The sequence below is a fragment of the Anabrus simplex genome, chromosome X (assembly GCF_040414725.1).
Source record: "Anabrus simplex isolate iqAnaSimp1 chromosome X, ASM4041472v1, whole genome shotgun sequence".
Lineage (NCBI taxonomy): Eukaryota > Metazoa > Arthropoda > Insecta > Orthoptera > Tettigoniidae > Anabrus > Anabrus simplex.
Window position 1 is genome coordinate 172,380,843 of NC_090279.1, and position 21,905 is coordinate 172,402,747.

Here is a 21,905-nt window from a genome sequence, read left to right on the forward strand (position 1 = left end):
CCCACCGTTTCCCTCAGATTTGTGTTGCCATGTTGTACTTCCTCTTAAAACAATAATCACCACCTGATATCGCAAAGACTTGATTTCCACAAATATTTCAAATAAATTTGGATCGGTGGAAACAATCGAAAATACACTCTCCGGATGAGTCCGTGAGTCATATCCACCACTTCTGATGCATAAATGACCTATAGTAAGATACATCACATGAAAGAACTTCAATACTTTAAGTACATTTGAAGATGCGACATGTCCAAAAAATGGCCAACCTGTTGAAACTTAGTCTTCAAAATTTTCTTTTCTATTACATGGTCACATTAAATGATGAAGGAGCTGATGGTTTGTAACTAAAATTCGATATATGAAGTCAGCATTTCTTCAAAAAACATTTTTAAACGACAATTTAAACATTTCTTAAATTTTGTCAACAAATAATTACAGAATTGGAAAATTAGAAGGTGTTAGATATAAATTAAAATGTCGAATTTGATTAACATTTTTTGTGGGCCGTCAACGACAATTTGTTTCGAAGCATCCTTGCATCAGCTTTAGTGATGTTATTCTAAACCCAATCATTCTGAATAACGTTTGCTATTTGTATATAATTCGGACATGAAAACTGTGAACCTCCTAAATTTAGGCTGGTCGTTCAACCAAACAATATTAATTTGTGACCGAAAGTTTACGCTCAATTTCGAAGTCTCTTTCTAATATTGAGAGTACTTCGCTGATGAATTCCTGTATATGGTATTCCTGTATCGTCGAGAGTACTGAAAATGGAGATAAAATTACAACAACTTAGATTCAATCACCAACATATCAATATACTTTGACCAGGTTAGGAAGATCACGAAGTGCGAATGAATACAAAAATGCGAATACAGTATTGTTTTGCAACCCTGCTCTAATTACATATACGATAATAAAATAAGAGTTTTGTCTGTACATTGCTCACGATTTATTTCTGTATCGATCGTGTCTACAGTAAGAAGGAAATACAATTTTGAACGTTCCATCACTTCTGTATGTACGTACGTGAAATGGTATTTAAGGGTTGGCCTAAAATGTAATTATCAAATATTTATGTTATTAGTAGTCCTGTCGATAAATACTATATAGGTCCGATGACCTATATGTTAGGCCCTTTAAACAACAAGCATCATCATCCTATAGATAAATACTACATAGCAAAATGTATAGAGAATACAACTACCGATCATTTATGATTTATACACTTTTACCGTACCAAGTATGAGAGTAGAATGAATGAATTTAGACTTGTGTTGCTTAGTCGATATCAACGTCGATCATCACTAACATGGAAATATTGTTCAATCGTGTTAACTAGCGACAGTGGTGATTTTTGTGGTGATTATCTTAGGCTGGAAAACGCGTTCTCATCAAACTATTTTGATAAGGAAAAATATGGAAACAGTTATTAAAATAAGAAAACAAATCGCTAAGGAATGATCGCCTGAATAATAAGACAAGGGGTGAGTCGTAAAAAAAGTAACAATAACTTCCTTTATATTGGATGCCCTAATATCACAGAATCGGAGGAAAATTACGCGTGAAGGCCTACGGTATGGAAGGCCAATAAAAGTGATCGGCAACAAGATTACGTTGACTATCGTTTGTTGTAACGTGTGTCTAATCTCCTGCTGCCATTCATCACCGACGGATGTCATTGCTGTTGCAATTGGCAGAAGTATCTGAGGAGTTAAATAACTTTCTTTTCTTAGCATACCATTCCTCTGTTTTGATAAACACTGGTACGTGACACACTGGTCTTCATCGTATTACAGCTATTCGACTCCTGCTGCCAGACGCTGGTAGAAATGAGGAGGGTGCACACTTAATGGAAAACGGCAGAACTGTGTTCACCACTGTCCGTGGCTGGGTCATTCCAGGTCTACCGAGTAGGCTACGGCTCAATGCGGCTGGTTGGAAATTAAATTCTGAAGTTCATTACGTGACATATAAAGCTGCATATAATATGCCGAAATTTGAGTAATTTTACTGATATAATTCTCATTAATCCTATAAATTTGAGAACGTTGTAACGGAACGAAAAACAACACTCATAAGCATTGCATGTGGTTCGCCATCTGTATTTTGCGCACCCTTGATTTCTCTCCTCACAAATTATGTCAAATATCATGAAGAGTAACATACTGTTCAATCAAGAAATTTTCAGAAAACCGCTTGTTTCCTTTTAAGTCCCAGTTTTGTTTACATAAAAGTTCATTTCACACAATTTGCATAGAGATCGAGGGTTAATTTGAATTAAATAACTCTTGATTTACGAACAGTAGGTTTCAGGCTATTCCGTATTAATTCATAAGGAATACAAAATTAACAAAAAATAGTTTTTGATGAAAGGAAGCATATTACAAAAACTGTTTATCTATTTCTTATTCAGTCCCTCTCGTAATTTCAAACTTAACATCGCTATGTAAGTTATTGTCTGACTGCGTACTGAAGGCGAATAGCGAATGAATAAATAAATAAATAATTATCGTGTGAATTAACACTGGAGTAATGTATAAATCAGCTTCAATTGATCATATGTAAAATATAGTGAACAGATGAGTTATTTTAATAGAAATTATTACTTGCAAAACTGAACACAGTTCTTAATTATCTTAAGAAAATATACACTTAGTGGTATATTTTTTAAGGAAAAAATGATACATTCTACATTAAATTCAACCATCCACATAAAACAGCATGGAAATAATTCCACTAGGTTACAGTAGATATGGCAGGTTTTTACTAAGAGCTTGAGAGCTCGAATGTTTAACTGTGGGTGCTCATGCTCATGATCCACATCTCAAGTTAGTTAAAACTGAACTTGTATAAGCTTTATTTTCGTTTAATAACTCTTAAGTTTCAAGGAAACAATCAACATTTTCATAAAACAAAATTTGTACATCAGTTTTTAATATACTGTTTCTGAATCAATCAATCAATCAATCAATCAATCAATCAATCAATCAATCAATCAATCAATCAATCAATCAATCAATCAATCAATCAATCACCCCTGATCTGCATTTAGAGCAGTAGCCCAGGTGGCAGACTCCCTATCTGTTGTTTACATAGTCTCTTCTTAAATAATTGCAAAGAATTTGGAAATTTACTGAACATCTGCCTTTCATAGTAAATAAATGTATTAATACAGTAAAATTTCAAGGTTAAAAACTCTGAATCTTCGCCTTCAGTTTTCAGAACGACATTAATGAAAGTGTTCGACAATAAAATCTAAAAATTTGTGCAAAATCTATCATAAAATATACTCTCACTTGTTCGGTATTTCTTAGCCCGACAGCTAGTAGCAAGCTACTTGTGTTGTGATCAAGTAAAGTTAATTTCATTCTAAAATATAAAATATTATTACAAAACATAACAGAATATCAAAGTTTGCTAATATAATCAATCTGTTAATGTGGAAACTCTTTTAATATTCAGATATTATATGAGTTACTAGACTCTTAACTAACAAATAACATTGAGTATATATAATATATTCCACTGTCATTACTAATATTCATAATTATATTAGCGGATACAAGAACAAATTATTTTTCCAGTTCAGTTATTGATCTAGGAATCGAAATAAGCATAATTATGATCATCATAGAGGGAACTAGTTTCAAACCGAAAGATTAAGAGAGTTCAATTAGTACAAAAAATCTTAATTATTTACATAATGATCAATAAAACATGACTAAATACCTATTAGGAAAATCTTCCTTGTTTTAAAGATCGTCAAATTAGGAGTGCTTATGGCATATGGATTTATGTGTATTATTAGGTTGGAATATAAGGAGTTCTCTGGATTATGTTACCTGCAATACATTTCTGGAACTAGTTCTGCCTAAAAGGCAGAGATTGATGTTCGTCTTACTCTTGTATTTTATGCAATCGTCCACATAGTTTAATGCAAAATATAAGACAGGCAGAACTCATTCAAAATCTAACCTACTAATAAATATAAATTCCTGGTTATGATCACTCACACTTATAAATCACGTTTCAATTGTGTGTGTCAGTACTGACAGTACTACAGTCGTCTCTCTTCATGGTTTATTATCCAATATGCTTTTTTAACAATAATTTGGACCCTATAGACAGACTAGTCTCTAAGCTGGGCACTGCCATTCACCACATCTGGAAGCTGCACAATGAGATCATTATTTCTATCATCTTTTCTTAAACGGCAGTCTGTTATTCTATGAAGTAAATAAAGACATCAAAGAGTGTTTATCCAACATCAAAATTTACCAAATGGCTGTTCGCTATGATTTGAATTGAATCAATGTATTTTGCTCACATTTTAAAGCATACCAAGTCCACGAATATTTTCATACATTGATAAAAGTAAATACAGTAGATATGAAATTATTTCAGACGTTTTTGAGATTAGTGGGAATTTTACTACATTACTTTTATCACAAATCTAGACACCAGTAAGAAGCCTCCCTTTTTCCACAGAAGTTAACTTCTGTAGACTGAAATGTTATCATCAATTTCATATTGATTTCAAAATCTACAGTTCCTCATTTTATGATGCGAGTTTCAAATCAAATTTGAAATCAACGTACTAGATACACAAAATTTAATATTCATGGCGAACATTCAAAACAAAAACCCAGTACGATGGTTCTTCTTACTTAGTCTAATAATTAACATGAGTGATGCCTGCCATTGTATTAATACAGGCGTTCTAGAACTCGTATTCGCAAGCAACACGACGCACTTTAAGTGATATTTACAGTTCTCGTGATTATAGTGGAAAAGTACTCGCAATCACGAATAACACTGAGATCTTTTTCATATTTTGAAAGAAAAGTAACCGGTTGTTTAACATGGTTTATTACAACTTTTAGTTCAGTGCGTACCCGATAAGAAGAAAAATATTCAAGAGATTAATACGGGTGCTCAGGCAGAAACTTCAGTTAAATAATCTTCAATTGTTCGATAAGAAATTCATAGCATTTGGGATGGAATTAAAACACACCAAAGTGCCGTATGTGTTGCGAAGTGCTTTTCTCAAATATTTGGCTATATTTAGAGCGACCTATGACCGGGAGAAAACTTTTTTTCTAATTATGAAATACCTCCAGAACAAATTCCGTTCTCTGTTCATTGGTTCACATGTGCAAAGACTATTTACGTGCAGTGACAACCGAATTCTTCCTGCCCATCACTGATGGATTCACTTATCTACTAAAGCAATTCAAATTCATGGTGCTTGAATACTTTTGGATAGTGATCACACTAAAGGTTGCAAACCACTGCATTTATATGAACATTACCTCAAACTTTTTCCTTCTTAAAACAAATTTTCTGGTGGTCTTTTTTTTCAATTGAAATTTCTCCTGAATTATACACATTTGCTTATATTGCATATACAATTTATATTTCAAAGCGAATGTCTCCATTTGAAAGTAACGTGTGATTACGAAGATCACGTAGTACGTGAAATGAAATAGAGTTCCAATGTTTCATATGCTCGAGAGGTATTGACTGATAACCTTAAAGTTCAGGAATCCACACACGAAAACAAATTCAAATCATAGGAACAGCGTGGTAATGGTAGACAAGCGGATATTTTTCTCGACGTTACCATAATTTCTCATCCATTGTTATGGCTCTTTTCAACTGAGAATTTAAAGTCACAGTTGGAATCCTTTATTAGGACACAATTAACTTAACTATTCTGGAATGTCTGCTTTTAGTCTTACGTCTGAAGATCAGTAAATAAAGGTAATACAGTAATACCACGGGTAAAAGTATAATGGTTTATAGTGGTTTTGTAGTAGAAGTTGAGTTACAGATAGAACAACTTATACAATTAGGAGCGACGGTATAAATGTTAAACACAATTTTACTTAGTGCGTTTCCAGCAGTTACATTTTGAAGTGGTGTAGAATATTGTATGAAATTTAAATTGCAATTCCACGTATCATATATAACTGTATTATTAATGATGTACTGTATCTTATAATTAAGTATTTCCTCATTCAAAACTGTATCTCGTTTGTAATACGTCCTTCGGTATAACAGGCAAAATATTTTATATTTTCCAAATTGCATATTTTGATATTCCATTAAAAATACCACTCAAGCATTTTTACCGTAATTTCAACAGTCAAGCACCCCATTTTTGTTCGTAAATTCAAAACATGTTCTAAATTTACAAAACTAAACAAATTTGTAATATTTTTCGAACTGTACTTATAGCTCAACCACTTGAAATAGTAAGCTGAAATTTTGAATATAGATGCTTATTATTCTATATAAATAATAACTTAATACTTTAACGTATCCGTAGAAGAAATATCAACCTGATACATTTTAAATACTTACCTTCACTACAGTATTTCACTATTTTAAAGGTTTTAATTCCCAGGAGAAAAGAGCCCGTGTTTGAATTCAGTCAGCACTGTTTTATATTTATTTAAATAATGTTACTGTTGTGTCCTTTGCATGTTTAATCAATTGTTTCGTGAGAAAAGACTTATGTACTTTTTCCTTACTGCTTTAAAGTTTGTTGTTTTTAAAAAAGTTCCATTAAATAATAACTTCAGACGAATATGTAATCCGGTCCTTTGTTGCAACTCGGGCAGAGAGAGTCCTTGTTTTGATGTGAGGAGGAGGACGTCAGTTCAGGCCCAAGTCGGATCCACTTTCCGTGGCAATGAGGGGCGGACAGGGCTGTCCAACGAGTGGCGCGGTCTTCGACACCATGTCCAGGACAACGGTAGCCGAGCGACTTGCGAAGAGCTTGAGGTTCGCAGCGAACACAGATGCGTTCACCTGAAAAAACAAAATAAGTGCGATGGTAAGTTTGTAAGTGAACAGGTAAATTCCACTACAGTCAATAAGTTCGTGGACTGGCGCCTACAGCGTAGGCAACACAGTGTACACCTATGTACGTACTACAGGCAATATGTTCGTGGGCTGGCGCTAACAGTTCAAGGATCATACAGTCTTTTGACATGTCCTTTCGCGTCCCCTTTTCCCATCGTGGTGATCCGGGCGATTTCGACTTGATCATCTCAAAAGTTTCGCTAGCGGATTCGTCTCGATTTTAGCAGAAATTGACATTTTCCCGTTGCTCAAACTAAGACACTCTAACTTTCCGTCGCTGACAAAGTATGCAACTGCCTCTTGCTGAGAGTAGCGAAGAACTGTCACGGCAACATCCTCTCAGCTGTTGTGCACCACAGCGAAACTAGGCGGCCAGTCCACGAACTTATAGATTCTTCTGTGTATAGATCCAGTTAAATAACATTGCTATATTTAAGATTTGCTTTTATTTTAAATAATTACCAATTATTAAACATTTATAAATATATGACAGTTGATTTTGATTGCAGGTCATTAGCAAATTTTAGAGACATATGCCTAAAAAGACACTCTTGTATAAACACATCACTGAAATGATTAGAGCCCGGATTTTTATGCATTAATAGGTTAGAATGCAAACCTACTGAAGCGAGCAGCAAGTATAGTCTACCTTCACAACGATTATGCTATGGGGTTTGCATAAACGTGAGGGGTACGGTCCAACAGAACCCCTATAATTGATGTTACTCTTGCTACGTTATGGAAGAGCGGGTGGCCGACATTTCCTATTAACCAAATTAGTTTGCAATCTAACCTGTTAGTGCATAAAAATCCGGGCTTTAGAAATGATTACTAAACCACAGTTTCTCGAGAACATGTACGCCAGTGTCGTGAAGCTTAACTTGCGCTTTGCGTCGGTATTTCTTTAGCATTGCTTCTTTATTGTTGCTACATTAAATTTCACCTGTTATAAGAATGTGCATGTAATTTAGTTGAATGACAAAGAATTATGATTAATATGACGTGGCGTACTTTTTCTTGCAAATTTAATATCATTTTTCAAAAATAAAGGATATATCGATCATGAATGCACGAGGAGAATTAAAAATATACAGCAACAATCATACGAATGTTACGTGAGAATCGTATATACGAGTATATTCATTATTGTTTTTGTTTCTGCCTGATCTTCAATTATTCCTTGTCTCTTCATTTTTTCACTGCTATTTGTGAAATAATTATTTATCACTATTTATTATTCATGATATTTTTTATATAATTAACATTATCATAACGATTTTTAATACCGTTATTACGGCCTCGGTTGACCATATTAATTTACATTCCAACCATGTTTTCGTATCCTTGCCCACATGTCCTTCCTTCTCTTAATGTGAGCGTTTCTTCTGTCCTCTGATCAGGGAAGTCGTTTCACTGGTTTGACCTAATTTTCAGGTCCCTCCAAACCTGGAGTTTCTTTAAAGATATGTCTGTTTAAGATATCTTTTTCAGTTTTCCCGCTCAGCTTCAAAAATTCAGCCATGCTTGGTGACATCTAGGTTTTCCTTTAAGATTTCAAACTTGGGTTACGCCTGCTGTCAGACATATGGAGTACGTAACCGAAGAAAGTCAGCCTCCTCGTCCTGATGAAATTCGTTAATTTGCCCAATTTGTTATGCACTTCTCCCTCATTTCTGAGCTTCCATGTTCCTTCCTTGTTAATTGGTACAAAATTATTTTTTCTTATTTTTCGTTATAGTTTCTCCAGTTCTCATTTTGATGTTTTGTTTCTCAGGCTAAGTGTTTCTGACGCATATAAATAAAATTTCTTATCTTACAATTGTCCGGTAGTGTCGGATCCTACCTACCCATGCTCTCTTATTGTATAATCAAGGGTTTTCATGTTAGCTGACTTAATTTCAATTAATCTGACCTCCACACCTTGTTTATCATTATTTCTCATATCTAGCCACTAGATATGTTGAAGTTTCGACCTTTCGAAAATCGCCCTGTTTTGGTTTTCTCTTAGATGGAATATCCTGAATATTGGCCATATATTTGTTTTTTGGTTTTTTACTTGAGGTTTTGAGAACTATTTTGAATGAAATTCGTACGTGACTCCAGTGTCCAGAATTCTGGAGATAGTGAGTTAGAACCTCACTGCCGGCAGCCCTGAAGATGGTTTTCCATGGTTTCCTATTTTCATACCAGGCAAATGCTGGGGCTGTACCTTAATTAAGGTCACGGTTGATTCCATTCGATTTCTAGCCCTTTCTTCTCCCATCGTCGCCATAAGACCTATCTGCGTCGGTGCAACGTACAACCATTTGTAAAAACAAAATCGTACGTTTTTGGTCCTTCCGCAAGGAATTAACTGTCAAAGATTTGTACAACTGATACAGCTTTATACGTGCTCACAACATTATTGTTATTTGTATTATTATTGATATTATAATAATGAATTTGTTTTATCACTGCCATCCTCATACTTAAAGAGTTATTTTTATTATTTCTGTAAATAGAAAAGGTTGTGTTCTGTCTCCGTCTGGTGTAACTGGATATGTAAAGGGACGTAAGTAAATAAATAAATAAATACATTTTCATATTCTATGATCAGTGTCTTCTTCCTGGACCGACGAAAGGAGCGTCCTCTTCTTCGACTGCCTCTTACCTCATTCAGTGTTCATTGTTATTCTCCCATACCGCTCCATGAGTGGCATTTTTAGGACTACAATTCCTCAGCTGTGTAAATCTTCAGCGTGCTGGCCTTTGGTCTCAGGGGTCCCGAGTTCGATTCCTGACAGGTTCGTGAATTTTAACCATCACTGGTTAATTCCACTGGCACGGGGGCTGAGTGTGTGCTGCATCCAGGGCGGACGGGTTGGTCCTGGAAGTGGTCACGGCTGCCTCCTGACGATCGTGCTGTTTCTCTTCGCAGCGATCCCCCGAGCACCGCGTCCCCGTCCACGGGCCCTTTCGCGGGTGACCGGGGCTGGGCGTTGCATTGGCTGAACGGAGAACCCCTCTGGGTCCATGCGAGTGTTTCCGATGTGGCCGCGTCCAACTGAATGGCAGCCTGCCACCCTTTGTTGATTGCTACGTAGAGAAGATTCGCTCGGGTGGCGAAGTAGCTGCGCTGGACGTCGTCGAGGTGTTCCCATGCACTGAGACCCCAGAGGATGGTCTCTATGTCGTGCTTGTCTCTGCCGGCGGTGGTCACCAACAGTTGTTGTTGCAGTGTGGTAGCCAGCTGTAGAACTCGGTTCTGGTCGGGGTTGACCCATCCGGACCTGTAGTTGGCCGGCCGAAGGTTGCGCCATACTGAAGGTTGCGTCTGTGGTGTCTCTGGACGTTGGTGAGCGTCCTGGACTGTCTCGTTCATTTCTGGGAGGCCTTCCGTCTCCAGAGTTGTCACCCGTTGGTGGAGAGTAGTCTGGTTGAGTGCTACCGAGTCTAGCTTTTGCTGGATAGCCTGGAGATGTTGTAGTAATGTCAAGTCTGGTTGTGCTGCAGCCATGTGCAGTGTATGTGAGGTTTCGTCTGCGAGACGGTCAGCCGATATATCCCTGGAGGATGACTGGCATGCGCTCTTTTGTCTTCTAGTCTTGGTCTCGGGAATGTCTCAGGTAGAGTCTTCTGCGACATGCCCTCCGATGCGAGACTGGCCCCCGGGAGGAGAGGTCCGGTAGGCGACGAGGAAGTTCGAGATGAGAGTTGTTAACTGCTCCTCGTCCAGCACCATTTCATCCTCATCACGACGCGTAGGTCGCCTACAAGCGTCAAATCAAAAGATCTGCATATGGCGAGCCGAACATGTCCTTGGACACTCCTGGCAGTTTAATTTCCTAGACATCTCTTTCTAACTGTATTCAGACAGAATCCGGTGAAAATTAACGGATTTCATGATTTCCCCCGCAGAAATCCCAACACGATGCGAATTTCCTACGGTGACCACTCATTCAGTAACTTAGCCGTTTTACAACTGTTACTGAGCGATTTACCGACTAATATACCTTTTCCTTTCTCTCTGCGTCACATGTCCACAGATTGGTTTGATGCAGCGCTCCATCTCACCCTATCCCATGCTATCCTTTTCACTTCTACGTGACTACTACATCCTACATCTGCTTGTCATATTCATACCTTAGTCTACCCGTACCGCTCTTACCGCCTACACTGTCCTCAAAACTAAATGAACAAAACCTGGGTGACTGAAGATGTGTCCTATCATTCTGTTACTTCTTCAGGTCAAGTTTTGCCAAATCGATCTCCTCTCACCAATTCGAGTTAGTATCTCATCATTCCTAATTCGCTCTACCTATCTCATATTCAGCATTGACCTGTAACACCACATTTCAAAAGCCTCTATTCTTTCTTCCTGAGGTAGTTACCGTCGATGTATCACTTCCATGCAATGCCACGCTCCAGACGAAAGTCTTGAGGAACATCTTTCAAATAGCTATATTAATGTTCGAAGTGAGCAAATTTATTCTTAAAAGTGCCTTCCTTGCTTGTGTTTGCCTGAATTTTATGTCCTCCTTACTTCTGACATTGTTAGTCATTCCAATACAGAAGTAACTGTATTCATATACCTCCTTTAGGGCTTCATTTCATTACCTGCATTACTTCTTTCGATTGCACTCCATTACTTTTGTTTTAAATGTATTTATTTTTATCTTGTATTCCTTTTCCAAGACTCTCTTCATACAATTCAGCAATTTCTTGAGACTCAGACAGAATGACAATGTCATCAGAAATTCTCACAGTTTTGATTTCCTCCCGTTGGAATTTGATTCCTTTTCCAAATTCCTCCTTGATTTCCTTTATAGCGTGTTCTATGTAAGCGATGAAAACGAGAGGGAAAAATTGCAACCTTGTCTCAAACCTTTCTGGATTGTAGCTTCTCTTTCATAGGCTACAATTCTTATCACTGCAGAATTAATTTTTTACTGATGTAGATCATTCTTATTTCTCATCTGATCGCGATCACTTTCAGAATCTCAAACAGCTTGATCCAAGCAGCATTATGGAATGCATTTTCATGATCTACCTATGTGACTATACAACTAATGGACCCAAAATGAAATGTGAATTAATAACAGGAACCCTAAATCTACACAATACTTTTAAAAATAGAAACACGCAACATAAACACAATGCGATGACGATGATAATGAGTAGATCTCGGATTTTTAGGTGGCAACAGGTTAGAATGCAAAGTAATTTGATGTGTAGGAAGTGTCATGCAACCCGTTGTACCATAATTATTATTATTAAGAAAAGAGCGCACAAACGTGCATAAAATTAGTATACACTGAACAAATAGATACAAAATACACTATTCTTTGCTGTATTCCTTTAGAGTCTTGTGTCTCTGTGTACAAATTGTAAAATGATAACGCTCACACACTTTGTTGCATAGTTTGCATAAGCAGCCTTCATCTGGGTCATGGAAGTATGTTTTCATGCACAATTTATGGTGAAATCCATGTACGGCTAGTCTAGTAATGGCACTACGCAAAACCTGGTTTGGTCCACTCCATCTTCGGTCTAGCATGGCTTCTGTCGTGAAAAATTCCGGCCATATTTCTTCTTGTTTTTTCTTTCTTTTCCTAAGGACTGCTTCTGCTTGTGGTGTAGATGGTAGCTGTAGGATGTACCTCATATCTTCTATGAAAAAGCGTTCTTTTGGAAGCATATACGCTAGTCTTGACGGCGCTGTTTTTGCTATCCCCAGTATTCTTTTCAGGAATCTGGCTTTTACTCTTTCTAGGGTTTCTAAGTCGGTCTTAGTAAGGTGGTCCCAAATGAGATGAATACCATAGGTGAGAGTAGGGAGAATTTTGCTGCGGAAGAGAAGCATTGCTGTTTCTAGGGAGATCATGGTGGGGTTTTCAATGTCGTAGATCCCTCGTATGGCTACTGCCGTTCTTTCTCTTATGTGTATTCTGTAAGAGGTACCATTAGATTGAAGAGTGATGCCGAGGTATCGGAAATTACCTACTCTTCTCAAGGTCTGTCCTGAAAACGTGATTGTGTCGTGTGCCACAACTCTTCCTCGTTTTCGAAATGTCATGTAAAGAGTTTTGTCTTTATTTAGTTGTAGGTCATTTTCGTCAGCCCAGATCTGTAACTTGTCCATTGCTTCCTGGAGGACCTCCCTGTTTCTTGAGCCTAGTATCATATCATCAGCATAGGGGTATAGCACGACTGGAGAGTTCTGTATTATCTTCGTTACATCTGCTGTGGCGATATTGAATAAGATTGGGCTTAATGGATCACCCTGGAGAACCCCATTGGTGTGTGTGATGGGGGACGAGGTTGATACACCGTCTTCGATTTCAACGAAATTGAATGCTAGCAAATTATTTATTGCAGTGACCAGAGGGTTGTTTTGTCCAATCATATGTTCTAGCTTCTTCATTAACTTGGCTCTGTTCAGGAAATCAAAGGCTTTCGTATAATCAATGAAGACAACGTGAAATTTTCCTCTTCTGTGCCTTAGTGCCTCATGTATGTCGTTTAGTAGATTTGCAATTGCGTGCAGGGTCCCTCTCCCATTCCTGAATCCAAATTGCTCCTCCGGAATGTGGATTTCAATTTCCCTCTCAAGTCGCCGGGCGAGAATTCTTGTGTAAATCTTGAAGGAGTTATTCTCTAACGCTATTCCTCTGTATGAGTTTTCATTATTGGCTTCTCCTTTTCCTTTATAGAGTATTTTCATTCGTGATTGCCTCCAGCTATCTGGAATAAATCCGCTTTCAAGACTTCTATTGAAGAGTTTTGTCCATACGGGACCTAGTATTTCCAGGGAGTCTTGTAGATTTTCAGTATATATCCCGTCTGGCCCTGCGGCCTTCCGCTTTTTCATGGTAAATACTATCTCTTTTACTTCTGTAAGGGTTATTGCAGATATTGTTGTATTGTTCTGTTTTCTGATGCCGAGAGCCCGGGTTCTGTTTCCTTTGTTGAGAATTGTTGTGAAGTGGGTTTTCCAAGATTCAATGGATATGTAGCAAGAGTAACATAAATTCAAGGAGTTATATAGGTATATATAAGTAAATTTGCATTTTAACCTATCAGTGCCTAAAATTTCGGGCTCAAATAATGAAAATGCCTGAATGAATGAACTACAGCGTATAGCAGTTCTCAAATCTCTACCTGAGAGCCAAACGAACGTAAGTCACATTTTATTTAACTTAGATCCATATAAACGTAAGTCCACTGTCGTTTTATTTTTATGGCAATAAAATAATAATTAACCATTTTAAATGTAAGTTATATTAGTGAATGTGTTCAGTGATCAAAATATATCAAGAACAATGAGGAACATATATGGCCTAAGTCATAATGGAGCAAAAATGCTCTTCAACTGACACTTTACCTCTCTCCTATAAAGTGACTAAAATGTGACTTACGTTGCTTTAGCTCTCAGGTACAGAAATTATCATAGCAGATTTCTGACTTGCATGATGAGCAGCGAATGAAGAACGAGTCATTTCACAAATGTACAGAATAAACATGTATCTCTCCTATATTAATAATAATAATAATAATAATAATAATAATAATAATAATAATAATAATAATAATAATAATGGGGATTTACCGGTTACCTCCATCGGGCGCGTCCCATTGGAATTGGGGAAGCTCGCTGGCTCTGCCGCCAGCAGAGTCAGAGGGTAGTAGGGAAATAAAGGACTCGTTGGCTGAACGGTCAGCGTACTGGCCTTCGGTTCAGAGGGTCCCGGGTTCGATTCCCGGCCGGGTCGGGGATTTTAACCTTAATTGGTTAATTCCTACAGCACGGGGGCTGGGTGTATGTGTTGTCTTCATCATCATTTCATCCTCATCACGACGCGCAGGTCACCTACGGGTGTCACCTGCACCTGGCGAGCCGAACCCGTTCTGGGATATCCCGGCACTGAAAGCCATACGATATTTCAGGGAAATAAAGTACCACCGTGAAAAAAAACTGGTCCCTTGCCAGGGTTACGGCGATGACTGGTAAATGACCAGAAGCCAGAAAACATCTTGAGGCAACCTCTAGGGCTAACAACCCTAGTTGTAAAAGGATGGGTACCCGTCCAAAGCAAAGTCAAGTCAAAAAGCATGATGGCACAACATTTCAAGAAACATACCCCAGGGGGTAAATCTTCGGATAAATCCATCGTCGTGAACGCCACGGCGCACGAGTCTCGTTCGGATTCTGGGGGAGAGACTACATCATGCAAAAGACGAGTCGGAGCGTCTCGGTGTACCCCGAAGAGTCAAAATCTCAGGCCAAAATCTAAAACCTTTCTACCAACTTTCAACATAAATTCACTTACACAAACTGGCAAGCTGAAAACCCTTACCAAAGCTCTTCACGAAAATCATATATCCATAATGGCCCTACAGGAAACAAGGTACCCAGATGAAGAGATTTTTGAATCCGAAGGCTACCGATTTTTCAAGAGCAAAGCGCAAAGAGGAATCCTCAATGGAGCTGTGATGCTTGGAACCGCGTTTGCTGTTAGAACCAAGATCCTTAAATCGGTTGCAAATTTCGAACCTGTGAATGACAGATTGTCTATACTCACAATTAAATGCGCGAACAAAACCTAGGCCCTAGTTAACGCACATGCTCCTACAAACGATAAGAGCAAGTCTGATCCAGACGAAGTTGATAATTTCTGGGACCTACTGGATGAAAAATTAAACAAAATCCCCAAACACCATGTCAAGCTTCTTTTGGGTGACTTCAATGCCCAGCTAGGTCGTGAACAGAAGTACAAGAAAGTAATAGGAAATTACCCTGCTCACAAAAGAACCAATCCCAATGGCAAAAGACTGGTGTCCATTTGCGAAAATCACAACCTGCAGGTCATGTCGACCCACTTTCGCCATCTACCCAGAAAGCAAATGACTTGGCGTTCTCCCGTCCCAGCTCTCGGAGAGTTCCAAATTGATCATGTTGCAATCTCCAGGAGAAACAGCCCTGAGATTATGAATGTCAAGGTAAAGAAAGGCATCAATGTGGCCTCAGATCATTATATGTCTCTTATCAAATTCAAACCAATTCCCGCAAACACAAGGAAGACAACCAAACAGATCACACGCTTCGACAATGATAAACTTCGGCAAAGGATCGAGGAGTTCCAGGAGAAGGCTAGACCAAATGACTGTGACTTTAACAACGCCAAAATTCTCCTTGTTGAGGCCGCCAAAGACGTTGCAGAAATCAAGAGAAGCAAAAAGCATGCCTCGTGGAATGGTACCTGCGAATCAGTCCTCCAAGAAAGGCTCAATGCATGGAAACAGTACTACTGTACGAAATCAGAAAATGATTGGGAAGCCTACAAAACCCAACGTGCCCAAGCAGCTAGGGTGTTCAGAACTGAGAAACGTAAATACGAAAAATCTCTCATTGAAAAGAGAGAACAAAACTTTAGGAAGAATGAAAGCAAAGAGTACTACAGAGCCTTCAAACGCAAACTCATTGGCCATAAGCCACCATCTCTATGCTTTGAGTGAAAGGACGGCACACTGGCGACGTCAAATGAAGAAAATTGCAGCATTCTGGCAGACTACTTCAAGAATTTACTTAATTGCTCTAAACCGCAAAGCGCCATTGAGACCAAGGAACCCTTACTCAGGTACCCAGATTCCAGACCACCCGACAGAGATGAAATCAAGCGCCACATTGCCCGTCTCAAAAATAACAAAGCGCCGGGAGAAGACTCAGTAGTAGCAGAAATATGGAAATATGCCCCAGAGGAATCAGTTGATATCTTGCAAAAGCAAATAGAAGAAATTTGGAACAAGGAGACCCTACCCGAAGATTGGAAAATAGCTTTGATCCATCCATTACACAAAAAAGGCAGCATGAAGAACATCAACAACTTTGCTACCCGTGACTTACAAAATTCTATCACTTGCCATCCTGGAGCGTTTGGAAGCACAAGTCGAACATCAAATAGGTGAATACCAAGGAGGATTCAGAAAAGGTCGCTCAACAGCTGAACAGATCCAAAATCTCAAAACGATCATCAGATATTGTACACTAAGGTCCAAGCAGTATGTGTCTGTCTTTGTGGACTTTAAGAAAGCGTACGACTCCATTGACCAGGAAGTCCTGCTAAACATCTTAAATGAATTTGGAGTTGATTTGAAACTGCTGGCATTAATTAGAGCCACCCTCACCGATACAAAATCCAAGGTGAAGTTCCACGGATGTCTCTCGCATTCCTTTGACATCAAAACAGGAGTCCGACAGGGTGATGGGCTATCCCCGATACTCTTCAACTGTGTTTTTGAAAAGATCATCAGAACCTGGCGGGTGAGATTACAGGAAACCAAGTACAGTCCATTGAGAATAGGAACCAAATCCAAGGGGATCGCAACAGACTGCCTAGCATTTGCCGATGATATTGCTGTTCTCTCAAACGACATAGAAATCACTAGAGCTCAAGTTGAAATTTTAAAGGAAATTGCCGAACAAACTGGTTTGCAGATATCGTTTGAGAAAACAGAAGTAATGACTAACATCAAAGAGGCTCCACCAAAACTCCATACAAAATACGGGGACATCACCCGAGTAGACAAATTCAAATACCTGGGTGAGATCATCATGAAAAATGGACTGGACAAAGAAGCACTTCAGGAGCGAGTACGAAAATTGGAAATAGCCTACCAAACATCCCGCACAATCTACAACAAAAAATGCCTTTCCCAAAACACTAGGATACGTCACTATGAAACAGTTCTGAAGCCAGTAGTTCTATATGAAGCCGAAACCCTGTCTCTAAATGCCAACAAAGGACTCCTTGAACTGGGGAAAAGAGAACGCAAAATTGTGAGAGGAATCTTGGTATCAAAGTACAGAAATGGAATCCATCAAAAGAGATCCAACAAGGAAGTCTACAGCAAAATAGAGAAAATTACCGGCACAATCAGAAAAAGACGGGCACGATTTTACGGTCATCTGAAAAGAATGGACGGAAGAAAGTTAACTAAAGAAATCTTTCACTTTTTTGATTCAAATCCCAAAACCACAATTCCCTGGTTTAGAAATACCAAAGAAGACCCGCAAATGCTACATATCTCAGCTGAAGACGCCCTTAACAGAGATCTCTTCCGCAAGAAAATATTGACGAACGGGCTAAACCGAGACGAGCAACCGAAGAGAAGACACGGTGCCCCTTGGACAGAGGAGCGTAAGCAGGCCCACTCACAAAAAATGAGGGAAATTTGGGCCCTAAAGAAGGCCAAGTTCAGTGTCAAATGCAACAAGACTTAACGTGGTCCTTGATGGCCCCAGCGAATTATATATATATATAATAATAATAATAGCTTATGGCCTCCAAAGAGGCCTGATGCCGGTCTTTTGAAATGATTCCGTATGGCCGACCTGCGCGACTGTGAGAATGAGGCCCTGCCCATTATGAATTCTAATGATGAAGGCGGCACTCTCGCGCTTAGCCCCCGCGCCATCGAAATTAACCAATGAAGGATAAAATCCGCGTTCCAACTGGGAATCGATCCCGAGACCCTCTGGACCAAATGCCAGCATGCTAACCATTTAGCCACGGAGCCTGACCGAGTTACGAAGAAAATACATATGAAGAATCTTGTAAGAAGAAAAATATTTCAAGACCATTTGGTGCACTTCGTCCGTTATTTAAGTTGATGTAGGGTAAAAATTGTCCAAATTTGGGACATTCCACTGTAAAATCACCCACTAATTCGAAACGGTGTAATATATCAAAATCAAAAGGTCCCCTTGCGTGACTCGGGATTTCTATCTGCATCGTTACCAAATTTTATCTCAATCAGTCTAGTAGTTTTCGAGCCTATTCGGAACAAACAAACAAAAAAACAAACATACAACCGGATAGACATCATCTCATCTTCGTCCGGCTCCATGGCTAAATGGTTAGCGTGCTGATCTTTGGTAACAAGGGTCGTGGGTTCGATTCCCGGCAGGGTCGGGAAATTTAACCATAATTGGTTAATTCCCCTAACACGAGGACTTTGTGTATGTGTCGCCTTTATTATCATCTCATTCTCATCTTGACGGGCAGGTTGCCTACGGGAGTCAAATCAAAAGACTTTCACCTGGCGAGGCGAAGTCCTCGGACACCTCCCGACACTAAAAACCATAAGCCATTTCATTTCATTTTTTCATATCATCTTTATTAATAGTATAGATAAACCTCGTGAAAATTATTGGACTATTATCAAGAGGACGACAGATTTAGTGCACCTCATGCCACTTCCTGGGTGTATGCACCGTCTAAGATAACACCAGAGTACACGTCATGTATTCCTTCGTGTTCAACCTCTGTCAACATCACGTTATGATTCACCTAAGTGTTATGTAAATTTTCACACGAAGGTGTCTTTACTCAGTGCGTGAAGAACAATTCTTGGTAAAGAAGAAACACGACAAAGAGGATGTTGCTTCCAAGAAATGTAAAACTTTTATCTTGACCGTTGACCAATACCACGTACTAACTTAGATATAGAATGAAACGCAACATGGATAAATCGTTTTCTGAAATAACTCGATTTAATACAAGCATAAATAAAAATAGAAAACTTTAGCTTGAATTTTTCGACATTTCCGTATGATACAGAGCGTTTCTTAAGGTAAGGTAAGGGTTATTCTGCCCGAAGGCAGGTCCGAACCACCGCAGAGGTGTTCCTGAGCCGGAGTTTACGTGCGGTAGGGTGGCCAGTTCCATTCCGCTCCTCCATTCATTTATCCCCCACCAACAGCGCGTGGCAACCCATCCAACTCCTGACCACGCCCAATGTTGCTTAACTTCGGAGATCTCACGGGATCCGGTGTTTCAACACGGCTACGGAATAGTAAATATCTATGGAGGAAATACCAGGTGTATGCATAAGTCTTTTCCGGTTTCACTAGGAGATGGTGACCGCGAACAGTACGCAGCGTATGAATTTGATACATGCGTCTGTGTTGTATCGTTCAGTCCCGAAAAACAACATTTGCCGCACGCATTCCTTTCCTTATTTAATGAAAAGGAAAAGGCTGTAGAAAGTCGTCGTTTGCTGGTAGGAAGAAAAGGTGAACATGCTTCATCGATTAAAACATATGAGACATGGTTTCGGAAATTTAAACGTGGTGATTTCAATGTGAAAAACAATGTGCGCTCTGCTAGAGGCATTGTGTATTATGAACTCTTGAAGCCTGACGAAACCGTTAATGCACAACGCTGTCGCCAACAAATTATTAATTTAACTCACGAATTGATTCGAAAGACGATCAGAATGGGTCAGAAGACATGGCAAAGTAATTTTGTTACACGACGATGCGTCGTCTCACACAGCAAAACTAGTGAAAGGCTTCTTGAAATAGCTTGGATGGGACATCCTTCCGCACCCGCCGTACTGCCCCGATCTGGCGCCATCTCACTATCACCTATTCGCATCAATGGGGCACGCGATCGCAGTGCAGCATTACAGCAGTTTCGAGCAAGTTGGAAAATGGCTCGACGAGTGGTTTCTACAAAAGACAAGCAGTTTTTATGGCTTGGTATTTATAAGTTACCTTAAAGATGGGCGAACTGTGGTGAACCCGATGGCCAATATTTTGAATAAACAAAAAATGAATTCCCATCGAAAATTATGTTCTTTCTTTTGCACAAAACCGGTAAAAACTTATGCATACGCCTGGTAGTATGGACCTTTTTCATGTACAAGAGAGAGAGGAATTACAGATGTTTGCATGAACAACTTTACAAAAATGACTGAAGATGCACAAACGACTTATTGATGCATTTATTGATGTACAATCCACGTTTTTCAGAATGGTTCACAATAAATGTTCAGAAAATCTGACCACCGACTTCAATGCATATTTCAGCTCTCTTGACACTAAAACATGTATCACTTTGGAGGTCGTCTTGGCGTTCTTTCCGTTGGGTAGGAGCTATAAATAGGGACGTTTCATGCGTTTCGAATGTGTGTTACAGAATGATGCTGAAGCTGAGAACATAAGTTCGAGTAACAGATTAAGGAATAAGGAATAAGGAATAATGAGTTGGTGAGAAGAGAGTGATTTGGTGAAATTTGACCAGAGGAGGAGAGAGAATTAGAGATGCATTTTAAGACACCCAGGACTTGTTCGGCTAGGTTTTGACGGAAGTGTAGGCAGTAAGAACAGTAAGAGTTATAAATACGACAGGCAGATTTGAACAGATGTAGGATGTAGTATTTATATAGGAATGAAAAGGTTAGCACGGTATAGGGTAGTGTGGAGGGCTGCATCAAACCACTCTATGGACTGGTGACCCAAACAACAGAAACGGTTTAATCCCCACTACACTGTCCCTCTCTTAAGGCCCCCAGCTGCTCTTAACTTCGGGGTATACGTTGACAACCAGGAATCCCCTTTCTCACTTTGATATTACTTTCACTTCCACGTGCCAAGGTTTCTTTTCACGCCGCACAAACAGAGTTAGGATATATGGTGACGATGGGATAGGAAAGTGTTGACCTTAACTTTAAGGTACAGCTAGTGATGGGATAATCGAGTACAAAATAATCGCTTGTTCGATTGTTTCATTTTTTAGGATTATATTACCCAAGCGATTATTTTTCGATTATTCATTCGAATGCACGAGGCAATCGAATAATGAATATTTTTCCATCCGATTATTTTTTCGATTCTTCATTTGAAACTCCATTCGAATGAATGAGACAATCGAATAGTGAATATTTTTCATCCAATTATTTTTTCGATTCTTCATTCGAAACTCCGTTCGAATCAATGAGACAATCGAATAGTGAATATTTTTCATCCAATTATTTTTTCGATTATTCATTCGAAACTCCGTTCGAATCAATGAGACAATCGAGTAGTGAATAATATTTCCATCCGATTTTTCGATTATTCATTTGAATCAATGAGGCAATCGAATACTGAATATTTTTCCATCCAATTATTTTTTCGATTATTCATTCGAATTTCCAATCGAATGAATGAGACAATCGGATAGTCAATATTTTTACCCAATTATTTTTGTGATTATTCATTC

The 21,905-nt window shown here is 38.9% G+C and overlaps 1 protein-coding gene across 1 annotated transcript in view; it reads right to left on the reverse strand.

Annotated features, from left to right (window-relative positions):
• Window positions 1-2,867: 2,867 nt before the first annotated feature.
• The window catches only part of LOC136886831 (somatomedin-B and thrombospondin type-1 domain-containing protein), a 312,236-nt gene continuing 293,198 nt past the window's right edge, over window positions 2,868-21,905 (reverse strand). Inside the window, exon 5 of the mRNA XM_068230457.1 lies at window positions 2,868-6,825. Within this exon, the coding sequence (XP_068086558.1) occupies window positions 6,593-6,825 (233 nt within the window). The 3' untranslated portion in view covers window positions 2,868-6,592. The remainder of the gene's footprint in view (window positions 6,826-21,905) is intronic.